Here is a 12,608-nt window from a genome sequence, read left to right as displayed (position 1 = left end):
ACTTTCAGAATGGACCATTCTGGATATATTCTATGATGGTCTGTTTGAATTAGCTAAGATGTCATTGGATACTTCTGCATGTGGATCCATTCACCTAAAGAAAATGCCTGCAGAAGCTCAAGAACTCATTGACATGGTAGCTAATAACCAGTTCATGTACACTTCTGAGAGGAATCCTGTGAGTAATGGGACGCCTCAAAAGAAGGGAGTTCTTGAAATTGATGCTCTGAATGCCATATTGGCTCAGAACAAACTATTGACTCAGCAAGTCAATATGATTTCTCAGAGTTTGAATGGAATGCAAGCTGCATCCAACAGTACTCAAGAGGCATCTTCTGAAGAAGAAGCTTATGATCCTGAGAACCCTACAATAGCAGAGGTAAATTATATGGGTGAACCCTATGGGAACACCTATAACCCCTCATGGAGAAATCACCCAAATTTCTCATAGAAGGATCAACAAAAGCCTCAACAAGGCTTTAATAATGGTGGAAGAAATAGGTTTAACAGTAGTAAACCTTTTCCATCATCCACTCAGCAACAGACAGAGAATTCTGAGCAGAATCCATCTAGCTTAGCAAATTTAGTCTCTGATCTATCTAAGGCCACTCTGAGTTTCATGAATAAAATAAGGTCCTCCATTAGAAATTTGGAGGCACAAGTGGGCCAGCTGAGTAAGAAGATCACTGAAACTCCTCCTAGTACTCTTCCAAGTAATACAGAAGAGAATCCAAAGAGAGAATGCAAGGCCATTGATATAACCATCATGGCCGAATTCAAAGAGGAAGGGGAGGACGTGAATCCCAAGGAGGAAAACCTCCTGGGACGTCCAGTGATCAATAAGGAGTTTCCCTCTGAGGAACCAAAGGAATCTAAGGCTCATCTAGAGACCATAGAGATTCCATTAAACCTCCTTACGCCCTTCATGAGCTCTGATGAGTATTTCTCTTCTGAAGAGAATGAGGATGTTACTGAAGAGCAAGTTGCCAAGTACCTTGGTGCAATCATGAAGTTGAATGCCAATTTATTTGGTAATGAGACTTGGGTAGATGAACCTCCCTTGTTCACCAATGAAATATATGCATTGGATCAACTGACATTGCCTCAGAAGAAATAGGATCCTGGAAAGTTCCTAATACCTTGTACCATAGGCACCATGACCTTTGAGAAGGCTCTATGTGACCTGGGGTCAGGAATAAACCTCATGCCACTCTCTGTAATGGAGAAACTGGGAATCTTTGAGGTACAAGCTGCTAGAATCTCATTAGAGATGGCAGACAATTCCAGAAAACAGGCTTATGGACAAGTAGAGGACATGTTAGTAAAGGTTGAAGGCCTTTACATCCCTGCTGATTTCATAATCCTAGATACTGGGAAGGATGAGGATGAATCCATCATCCTTGGAAGACCCTTCCTAGCCACAGCAAGAGCTGTGATTGATGTAGACAGAGGAGAATTGATCCTTCAACTGAATGAGGACAACCTTGTGTTTAAAACTCAAGAATCTCCTTTTGTAACAATGGAGAGGAAGCATGAAAAGCTTCTCTCAGTACAGAGTCAACTAAAGCCCCCACAGTCAAACTCTAAGTTTGGTGTTGGGAGGCCTCAGCCAAACTCTAATTTTGGTGTTGAACTCCCATATCCAAACTCTAAGTTTGGTGTTGGGAAGTCTATAAAATTGACCCGATCACCTGTGTGGCTCCATGAGAGCCCACTGTCAAGCTATTGACATTAAAGAAGCGCTTGTTGGGAGGCAATCCAATTTTTATTTATCTAATTTTATTTTTATTTTTATTTTTTATTATTCTTTCATGTTTTATTAGGTTCATGATCATGTGGAGTCACAAAATAAATAGAAAAATCAAAAACAGAATAAAAATAGCAGAAGAAAAATCACACCCTGGAGGAAGGGCTTACTGGCGTTTAAACGCCAGTAAGGAGCATCTGGCTGGCGTTCAATGCCAGAACAGAGCATGGATCTGGCGTTGAACGCCCAAAACAAGCAGCATCCTGGTGTTCAGACGCCAGGAATGCACACTGAGGAAAGCTGGCATTGAACGCCAGAAACAAGCATAGAACTGGCGTTCAACGCCAGAAACATGCTGCATCTGGGCGCTGAACGCCTAGAACAAGCACCAATTCGGCGTTTAAACGCCAGAATTGCATGCAAAGGCATTTTACATGCCTAATTGGTGCAGGGATGTAATTCCTTAACACCTCAGGATCTGTGGACCCCACAGGATCATCTCAGCATCTGTGGACCCCACAGGATCCCCACCTACCTCCACTCTTACTCTCCCCTCTTCTCATTCATTCTCACCTTCCCTCCTCATAATCCTATATCTCTCTTCCCCATCACCCCTTCACCACTCACATCCATTTCTTCTTCTTCTATTCTTTCTTCTTTTGCTCGAGGGCGAGCAACATTCTAAGTTTGGTGTGGTAAAAGTATAGTTCTTTTTTGTTTTTCCATAACCATTGATGGCACCTAAGGCCAGAGAAACCTCTAGAAAGAGGAAAGGGAAGACAAGAGCTTCCATCAAGGGTCTATAACTCAGTGGTAGAACATTTGACTGCAAATCAAGAGATCCCTGAGATACCTCAGGGGATACATTTTCCTCCACATAATTATTGGGAGCAACTAAGGATAGGAGCACCAAGAGCACTCCATCATCCTCCATGGAATTAGAGAAGATCAAAGAGCAATGAGGGAGGAGCAACAAAGACAAGAAAGAGACATAGAAGAGCTCAAGGACATCATTGATTCCTCAAGAAGGAAACGCCACCATCACTAAGGTGGACTCATTCCTTGTTCTTAAATTTTCTGTTTTTTTTTTTCGTTTTCTTTATGTTAAGTGCTTATCTATGTTAGTGTCTTATTACATGATCATTAGTATTTAGTAACTATGTCTTAAAGTTATGAATGTCCTATGAATCCATCACCTCTCTTAAAAAAAATGTTTTAATTCAAAAGAACAAGAAGTACATGAGTTTCGAAATTATCCTTGAACTTAGTCTAATTATATTGATGTGGTGACAATACTTTTTGTTTTCTGAATGAATGCTTGAACAGTGCATATGTCTTTTGAAGTTGTTGTTCATGAATGTTAAATATGTTGGCTCTTGAAAGAATAATGACAAGGAGACATGTTATTTGATAATCTGAAAAATCATAAAAATGATTCTTGAAGTAAGAAAAAGCAGCAAAGAATAAAGCTTGCAGAAAAAAAAATGCGAAAAAAAAATAGAAAGAAAAAGAAAAAGCAAGCAGAAAAAGCCAATAGCCCTTGTTCCGTCTGAACCAGCCGAGGTATAGGTCCCCAACGAGATTTGCTTAGCTCCAGGAGCTGTGCGTCGTCAGGGAGGTGGTCTCCAGAGGTAACCTCGGTGTGGTGAAACACGACAGCGGGAGCACCTGCAAAAAGCACTCCGACGCTCAAGTAAGTGTATGAGTTAAGAGGAGTAAAGAAAATGAGTTAGAGTGAGTTCTGTCACCTGTCCTTCTTAGGTTGTTTTTACCCTTATTTTATAGATGACTGAGGCGTCAAGTGGAGCCTGATTTGTTCCGATATTGGTGGCTTGGATGATGAGTTCTGTTTTCGCAAGTAACGTGTATAACTCACGTGCGTGTTTGTTTCAGTTTTGGTTTGTTTGTTTCCGAGATTCATGGTCGGATTGTTGTTGCTGATGCTAACCCCGAGCTTAGCGGGATACACGTCATAGCCCCCAAGCTCGGCTGGCATTGTATGTAAATGATAGACGAGCTTATTGTTTTCGTTGTGTCTTCTGGTCTTGAGCCGCTCCAAAATTGGTCTCCAATGGTGTTAAATGGTCTTGGAAGGCGTTGCTATTGCTTTTCTTGCAAAACGTGCCCGCTTTTAATGCTTTTATTTGCCGTTTGGGTTATCCACGCTTGTTTAACGGTTGTGAAGTATTTACCCACTAAGTTAGTGGGCTTGCAATAATTTTCCTTTGGGAATTTCGTTGATGTTTCAAATTCTTTCTGACCTTTGCCATGACTTCTAAAGGTTCGTTTTTTCCTCTGTAGTTCGTTTTCTTTTCTCTGTTCTTTCTTCTGGGATGGCGAGGGATAAAGAAAAATATAAAGTTGTGGAGGAGGATGAATCTAACCCTTATTACTGGGTTCATGATGATGTGTGGACCCGCTCCTCTTCTTTTGTTAGTGCCGACTCCATTGGTGAGCTTCGTAGCTTGCATGTTGTGAGGGAGGGGTCTGGTATTGTGGTTGAGTTCCTTCCCTGTTCTAGTGAAGATAGGGTTTGCGAGAGGAGGGGAGATTGGCAGTATTTCTATTTTTATACTCCTTGTCTTATTGAGCCTCACGTTAGGTTCCTGTTTTCTGCATTTGAATGTAATGTGTTAACCCAGTTGAACTGTGCGCCTTCACAATTACATCCTAACTCTTGGGCGTTTTTGCGTGCTTTCCAGTGTTTAATGAGCTTTCTTTCTACCCCTTGTTCTCTTGCTGTCTTTTTTTCGTTGTTTCAGGCGAAAGGGGTTCGAAAGGGGTTATGGGTATGTCTGAGCAGTTACCCCGGTCGGCCTCTCTTCCTTCTTTATAAGTCTTCCTTTAAAAACTTTAAATCTTTGTTCGTAAAGGTGAGGTCGGCGGAATCTGAATACCCTTTTTACTTAGATGACGAGTTGGTAGAGAGATTTCCCTTATACTGGTGTTCGGAACCTTGTCAGATTCTTGAAGCTGTTGAACGGAGTGAGGAGGAGGAGCGGTTACTAGACTTTTTGGTTGAGAGTTTTGCTGGGGGGGAGTGTTTGTCTATTCCTGACCTTCTTCGCTATTATGACTCTGGTGATATGGATGGTTTGAAAGCATATTTAGGTATTTCTTGACTATTTTGTGTTTGTTTCTTACTTGCTTTATTTATTCTGACCTTTTGTCTTCTGTGTAGGTGGACGGGTGCCTCTTCTTGATCCAGGGCGTCTTCAGACTTTTCTAAAAAAGAAAAAGGAAAGACTTACCGATGCCTCTCTGGCAGTGAATGAGGGGGGAGGTGATATTGCTCAATCTGTTGCTCAGGCTGCGTCTTCCTTTAAGAGAAAAAGGGATAATGTTGAGAAATATGTGGAGGTGATCTTGGAGGAAGTAAGGGAAGTTGTTGGAGGTGGTGGGGTTGCCTTTGATCATCAGAGAAAGCTTCATGGCTTTATTCCTGGTTGTGGATCGCATTCCTTGTGGAGCGATCAATTTGACTTCGCCGATCTTTCTGATAAGGTGTCTCAATACCCTGGAGATATGCTGATGACTCGCCGCGTTGGTATGGAATCTCTTGGTAAATTTGTTCAGGTAATGCCTGCTATAGTTTGAGCATTTTGGTATACTTCTTCCTTGGCTTTTGACTTTTTGTGGTTTTTTATGTAGATTGTTGCTTCTCGCCTGATGTGTGTTGGTCGAACTACCGAGCTTATCGGTGCCGAGCAGCAGGGGATTGTGAATCGAGTTGCCGATCTGGAGAAGTCGCATAATATGAGGATAGCTGAGTTGGAAAAATCTGCTAAGGAGAAAGATGATGCTGTTATCAGTGCTTTGGCTAGGGCAAAGGATTCTGAAGAGGAGGTGACTCGCTTAAGGGACCAGATCCGTTTGCTGCAAGCTGAAGTTATGGAACATGATGTGGCCAAAGGTCGGCTCACTTCTCGCGTTCATGAGTTGGAGGAGCATGGTATGGAGATGTTCTCCTATGGATTTGAACGAGCTGCGAGTCAGATCGCTGTGCTGGCCCCAGATTTTGACAGTGATCAGCTTGATATGACTAAGATAGTTGTTGGTGGAAAATTAGTTGTAGATGGGACTGCGGAGGAGCATGATGAGAACGCTCCTCCCTCTTAGTTTGTGTATGATTGTCTATTATTGACTATTTTCTTTCGTTTGGCCGAGGTTTGGCCTTGTTTTGCTGATATTTTTGAACTATTTTGTTTTGGCCGAGGTTTAGGCCAAGTTAATGATGTCATTTTGTTGTTGATTTTGTATACATCGTTCTTCCTTATATGTTGTTTGTTAGGCTTAGATTTGAGAGAAACATTCGATAAGTTGAATGTATTGGGCGTCCGGCCTCGTTAAAACCCTTGCTTAGGCAAAATCCTTTTTGGGAAAAAAGCTCTAAGGGGGAAAAAGGGTGCCTTCATCCGCTGATTGTACATTTTATGATCTATACACTTTTAATGAGGAAACATTCCAGTTTCCTGACACTGGGCTGCCCTGTAATGTCTGTAATTGATAAGCCCCCATTCCGAGCACTTTTGATATTCGAAAGGGTCCTTCCCAGTTCGCTGCGAGCTTGCCGTGTGAAGGAGGTCGTCTTGCGTCTTCAGTTCGTCTGAGGACAAGGTCGCCTTCTGAAAAAGCCCTCGGGACGACTTTGCTATTGTGTCTTCTTACAGCCAATTGTTTCATGGCTCTTTGTTTGATTGCCGCGATATCCCTGTCTTCTTCGATGAGGTCAAGCTCGGCCCTTCTTATGAGAGTGTTGTTTTGTTCGTCGTATAGCTCGGTCCTAACTGTGGGTGTTCTGACTTCTACTGGGATTAGTGCCTCTGCCCCGTATACCAACCTGAAAGGTGTTTCGCCAGTGGTTGTTTGTATTGTAGTGTTGTAGCTCCATAGTATTTCTGGGATTAGCTCGGCCCATTCACCCTTCGCATTGTCAAGCTTTCTTTTTATTGCCTGCAATATAACTCGGTTAGCAGCTTCGGCTTGCCCATTGGTTTGTGGGTGTTCGACCGAGCTAAAATAGTGCTGTACATTAAAATTGCTTAAAAATGTGCCGAGGTTATTATCGGTAAATTGTCTACCGTTATCTGATATTATCTCTCTTGGTATTCCAAATCGGCATATTATGTTTTTCCATATAAAAGATCTTACCTTTTCGGCTGTTATCTTTGCTAAGGGTTGCGCTTCTATCCATTTTGAGAAGTAGTCGATTGATACCAAAAGAAATTTTACCTGACCTGGTGCTACTGGAAATGGGCCGAGGATATCGAGTCCCCATCTTTGAAAAGGCCAGCTTACCTCCATACTGTGCAATAGCTCGGCTGGCTTTGTAGAAATGGCTTCATGCTTTTGGCATTTGTCGCATTTCTTGACTTTCGCTATGCAATCTCTTTTTATGGTCGGCCAGAAATATCCTGTTCGGACGACTTTTGCGGCTAGGGCTCTTCCTCCGGTGTGATTTCCACATACGCCTTCATGTACTTCGTTCATTACTTCTCTTGCCTCCTCGTTGTTCAGGCATTTCAGTAATGGTTGTGAGATGCCGCGCTTATACAGTTCTCCTGCTACGCTTGTATATAGGCTTGCCTTTCGTCTGAAGTGTTGCGGATTAAGCTCATTCTTAGGCACGGTACCTGTATTGATGTACTCAAGAAAGGGCGTTCTCCAGTCATGGAGATGGTTAATGTTTGTTATAGATATAGATTCAATGCTGGGTTTTTTAAGTGTCAGCTGTGTTAGTGCTGATGTTTGTGTGTCTGCCCTAGTGGATGCAAGTTTAGATAATATGTCGGCTCTAGTGTTCTTTTCTCTATGTACATGTAGGATGATGAATGAATTAAATTTCGAAATAAGATCCTTTGCTATCAGCCAGTAACGCTCTAGCAAGGGATCTTTTACCTGGTATTCTCCTCGGATTTGTTGGACTACCAAGAGGGAATCACAATGTGCTGTCAGGCTTTGTATCTGAGGTTGAGGGCGAGCTTGAGTCCGGCTATGAGGGCTTCATATTCGGCCTGGTTGTTGCTTGCTGGGAAGTGGAATTGTAGCGATTGCTCGGCCACTACGTTTTCTCCTTCTTTCAGAATTACTCCGGCTCCGCTTCCTTCTCGGCTGGATGCTCCGTCTACATGTAGCTCCCAGTGCTTGTTGTGTTCGGCCGAGGTTAATTCTGATACGAAGTCGGCCAGGATTTGTGCCTTTAGTGCCGATCTTGGTTGAAACTGGATATCGAATTCTGAGAGCTCTATGGACCATTTGGTCAGTCGTCCAGCTAATTTCGGCTTTGTTAGTATTTGTCGTAATGGTTGGTTTGTTCGTACTATTATTGTGTGGCTTTGAAAGTAATGTCTAAGTCTCCTCGCCGTTGTTACGAGCGCCAAAGCTAGCTGTTCAATTCTTAGGTACCTTTGTTCTGTTGGCTGCATGACTCTGCTGACGAAGTATACTGGTTGTTGAGCTTTCCCTGATTCGATCATTAAGGCCGAGCTTATGGAATGTTCGGAAGCGGATAAGTATAAGTATAAGGGCTTGCCGATTTCAGGTCTTTGTAGTACTGGAGGTGATGATAAGACGACTTTGAGTTCAGCGAAAGCTTTTTCACATTCTTCTGTCCATAGAAACTTTTTGTTCTTTGTTATTGTTTGGAAGAAATGATATGATCGGCTCGATACTGATGGTAGGAACCGGGATAATGCTGCTATTCTCCCTGCTAGTTGTTGTACTTCTTTGACTGTTTTGGGGCTTGCCATGCTGAGTATTGCCTTACATTTTTCTGGGTTCGCCTCTATACCTCGTGATGTTAGCATGAATCCGAGGAATTTTCCCCCTCGTACTCCAAAAGCACATTTTTCTGGGTTGAGCCTCATTCTATATGTTCGGACTTGTTCAAATATTTCTTTAAGATCATCGCAGTGTGACTTCCCATGGGTGGTCTTGGCGACCATGTCATCCACATAGATCTCCATGTTCCGACCTATTTGGTGATGGAACACCTTGTCCATCAGTCGCTGGTATGTTGCACCTGCATTCTTTAGTCCAAATGGCATTACTCTATAACAAAAATTTCCATGCTCGGTTATAAACGCGGTTTTGCTTTGGTCTTCTGGGTGCATGAGTATCTGGTTATAACCAGAGTATGCATCCATGAAGCTCAAGCTTTTGTAACCTGAGGCACTGTCTACAAGTTTATCGATGCATGGTAGAGGATAAGCATCCTTGGGGCATGCTTTATTTAAATCGGTGAAGTCGACGCACATGCGCCATTTACCTGAATTTTTTCTTACCATTACTACGTTCGAGAGCCATGTGGTGAATCTGATTTCTTTGATGAAGTTGGCTTTAAGTAGCTTTTCGGTTTCTTCCAGTGCGGCCTTTGATTTGTCTGCTCCGAGATTCCTCTTTTTCTGAGCTATAGGTCGGCTTGCTTTGTTTGTGGCGAGTTTATGGCAGATAATGCTCAGATCTATTCCTGGCATATCTGCCGGGGTCCATGCAAATAGGTCAGAGTTGTCTTGCAATACTTTCACCAGTTCTGATCTTTCCTTTCCTTGTAGTGCCTGGCCGACGTATGTGAACTGTTCTGGTTTCTCTGTCAGTGGGATTTTTTGGAGCTCGTCTGCTGGTTGAGGCCTTTCTTGGGTGTCTTCGCGCGGATCAAGCTCTGCCAAGGACAGTACCTCTGTTGCTGGCCTTTTCAAGCTTGCGTTGTAACATTGCCGAGCTTGTTGCTGGTCTGAGTGAAGTGTCGCTATTTTTCCGTCCTGTGCCTGAAATTTTACACATAGGTGAAAGGTTGAAACCACTGCCCTGAACATGTTCAGAGCAGGTCTTCCGAGAATAATGTTATAAGGACTAGGGCAGTCAACTATAAGGTATTGTATGTCGATGGTTCGTGACAATGGGTGGTTTCCCATCATTGTCTTCAACCATATGTAGCCTTTGATCGGTACTCTTTCTCCGGAGAATCCGACTAATTCTCCGGATGAAGGTTGTATAAGTTTTTCAGATAATTGCATTTTTATAAAAGTAGCGTAAAACAGAACATCGGCACTACTACCTGGGTCCAAGAGGACTTTTCTTACCAGTAACTCGCCTGTTTGGATAGAAATTACCACTGGGTCGTCTGAATGTGGTGCGGCTGAGCATATGTCCCTCTGATTGAAAACGATTTCTAGGTTTAATGTGTCCTTGTCGTTATGTGGTGTTGTCCCTTCTATTGCAAGCATCGCGCGATAGTTACGTTTTCTCGCCGAAGTTGTTTCTCCTCCTCCGGCGAATCCTCCTGATATGGTGTTTATGATCCCCTTAGGTGGTGTGTTGTTTGGCCATTTGTTGGTGTCTTTTGCTCCTGAGGTCTGTTGGCGTTCCTCTTTATCGTTCTCCTTATGCTTCCTTCCCTCGATGTATTTATCTAGGAGGCCCTGCCGGGCCAATCTTTCTAATAGGTCCTTGGCTATTATGCATTCGTCGGTTGTGTGGCCGTACTTTTGGTGGAAAGCACAGTGCTTGCTTTTGTCGACGAATCTCTGGTCTTGATAGCTCCCGGCCCTTGCTGGTGGTTTTATGATTTTGGCGTTGAGTATTTCTTTGATTATCCTTTCCCTTCTTGTGTTGAACCTGGTGTAATTGTCAAATTTTGGGGTTAGCTTGAAGGGTCTCTTGAGGTCCTTGATGTTTGCCGACCTTGTGGATTTTTCATCCTCTCTTCTGGGTTGTCTCTTTTCTGTTTTTTCGGTTTCGCGGAGCTCTTCGATCTCCATCTGCCCTGCCGCCCTTTCTCGGAACTCTTCCAATGTCTTTGGCTTTGTTACCGCGATTGTTTCCCTGAATTTTCCGGGTCGGAGTCCTGCCTTTATGGCGTGCAGATGGACGGCGGGGTCTAAGTCGGGTATTTCCATTGTTGCTTCTGCAAACCTGGTTAGGTAGTCCTTCAAGTTCTCCTGGGGTCCTTGGCGAATGGTACCGAGGTAGTCTGATCCATGTACATATATCCTTGCTGCAGCGAAGTAGTCTATGAAGGATTTCGCTAATTCCTCGAAAGAAGAGATTGATCCTGCAGGTAGTTTTGAGAACCAAAGCAGGGCTGCACCATCGAGGTAAGTAGGGAAGGCCCTGCAAAGGACGGGTTCGTTATTAGGACCATTAAAGAACATCATAGATTGAAATTTCTTGATGTGAGCCCGGGGGTCACCAATCCCCTTATATGGCTCGAGGGAAGAAGGTAATGTGAAATGCTTTGGCATCTGGTAGTTGGTGATCTCCTCGGAGAATGGGTTGTCCAAGGTCAGCTTCTCCCTTGGTGGGTCGATACTCAGTAGGTCTGTTTTTCCTTTATGGCCGTTGTCTTCACGTTTACTGGCGTCATTTTGGCTGGTTAGTTCGGCCAGCCTTTTGACTTCCGCTTGCAGTTCGGCCATTTGAGCCATGAGCTCGGCCTGAGTGTTTTGATGGACTCCATTATCAGCCATGAGCGAGGGTTGAGAATTCCTGCGTAAAAAGAAAACACGAGGTGCTATACAAAAGAAAAAGTGGGGTTAGTGTAACCGGGCCCCACGGTGGGCGCCAAATGTTCCGTCTGAACCAGCCGAGGTATAGGTCCCCAACGAGATTTGCTTAGCTCCAGGAGCTGTGCGTCGTCAGGGAGGTGGTCTCCAGAGGTAACCTCGGTGTGGTGAAACACGGCAGCGGGAGCACCTGCAAAAAGCACTCCGACGCTCAAGTAAGTGTATGAGTTAAGAGGAGTAAAGAAAATGAGTTAGAGTGAGTTCTGTCACCTGTCCTTCTTAGGTTGTTTTTACCCTTATTTTATAGATGACTGAGGCGTCAAGTGGAGCCTGATTTGTTCCGATATTGATGGCTTGGATGATGAGTTCTGTTTTCGCAAGTAACGTGTATAACTCACGTGCGTGTTTGTTTCAGTTTTGGTTTGTTTGTTTCCGAGATTCATGGTCGGATTGTTGTTGCTGATGCTAACCCCGAGCTTAGCGGGATACACGTCAGCCCTTAAAACCAAAAGGCAAGGGTAATAAAAAGGATCCCAAGGCATTGAGCATCAGTGGATAGGAGGGCCTAAAGGAATAAAATCCTGGCCTAAGCGGCTAAACCAAGCTGTCCCTAACCATGTGCTTGTGGCGTGAAGGTGTCAAGTGAAAACTTGAGACTGAGCGGTTAAAGTCAAGGTCCAAAGCAAAAAGAAGAGTGTGCTTAAGAACCCTGGACACCTCTAATTGGGGACTTTAGCAAAGCTGAGTCACAATCTGAAAAGGTTCACCCAATTATGTGTCTGTGGCATTTATGTATCCGGTGGTAATACTGGAAAACAAAGTGCTTAGGGCCACGGCCAAGACTCATAAAGTAGCTGTGTTCAAGAATAACCATACTAAACTAGGAGAATCAATAACACTATCTGAACTCTGAGTTCCTATAGATGCCAATCATTCTGAACTTTAATGGATAAAGTGAGATGGCAAAACTATTCAAGAGGCAAAAAGCTACAAGTCCCGCTCATCTGATTGGAGCTATGTTTCATTGATATTTTGGAATTTATAGTATATTCTCTTCTTTTTATCCTATTTGATTTTCAGTTGCTTGGGGACAAGCAACAATTTAAGTTTGGTGTTGTGATGAGCGGATAATTTATACGCTTTTTGGCATTGTTTTTAGTATGTTTTTAGTAAGATCTAGTTACTTTTAGGGATGTTTTTATTAGTTTTTATGTTAAATTCACATTTCTGGACTTTACTATGAGTTTGTGTATTTTTCTGTGATTTCAGGTATTTTCTGGCTGAAATTGAGGGACTTGAGCAGAAATCAGATTCAGCAGTTGAAGAAGGACTGCTGATGCTGTTGGATTCTGACCTCC

The 12,608-nt window shown here is 43.3% G+C and overlaps 2 protein-coding genes across 2 annotated transcripts; one reads left to right on the top strand and one right to left on the bottom strand.

Moving 5' to 3' along the window:
- Positions 1-5,272: 5,272 nt before the first annotated feature.
- Positions 5,273-5,866, top strand: LOC148554693 (uncharacterized). Its single transcript, XM_088489512.1, has 2 exons — positions 5,273-5,323; positions 5,399-5,866. Exons 1-2 carry the CDS (start codon positions 5,273-5,275, stop codon positions 5,864-5,866), a joined length of 519 nt encoding a protein of 172 aa, XP_088345638.1.
- A 1,832-nt stretch (positions 5,867-7,698) lies between these two features.
- LOC148554692 (uncharacterized) lies at positions 7,699-11,214 on the bottom strand. The gene has a single exon (XM_088490442.1). The coding sequence runs from the start codon at positions 11,212-11,214 to the stop codon at positions 7,699-7,701; it is 3,516 nt and encodes a 1,171-aa protein (XP_088346568.1).
- Between the last annotated feature and the right edge of the window lie 1,394 nt (positions 11,215-12,608).

The sequence above is a fragment of the Arachis ipaensis genome, chromosome B6 (genome assembly GCF_059453495.1).
Source record: "Arachis ipaensis isolate K30076 ecotype BB chromosome B6, ASM5945349v1, whole genome shotgun sequence".
NCBI classification, from domain to species: Eukaryota; Viridiplantae; Streptophyta; class Magnoliopsida; order Fabales; family Fabaceae; genus Arachis; species Arachis ipaensis.
This window is presented reverse-complemented; position numbering and strand designations above follow the sequence as displayed.

Excerpts from the sequence above, each read along its gene's own strand:
- LOC148554693 (XM_088489512.1), top strand. The coding sequence starts at position 5,273 with ATGCTGATGACTCGCCGCGTTGGTATGGAATCTCTTGGTAAATTTGTT. Across the intron at positions 5,324-5,398 it reads CTCTTGGTAAATTTGTTCAG|ATTGTTGCTTCTCGCCTGAT; the intron begins GTAATGCCTGCT and ends TTTTTTATGTAG.
- LOC148554692 (XM_088490442.1), bottom strand. The coding sequence starts at position 11,214 with ATGGCTGATAATGGAGTCCATCAAAACACTCAGGCCGAGCTCATGGCT.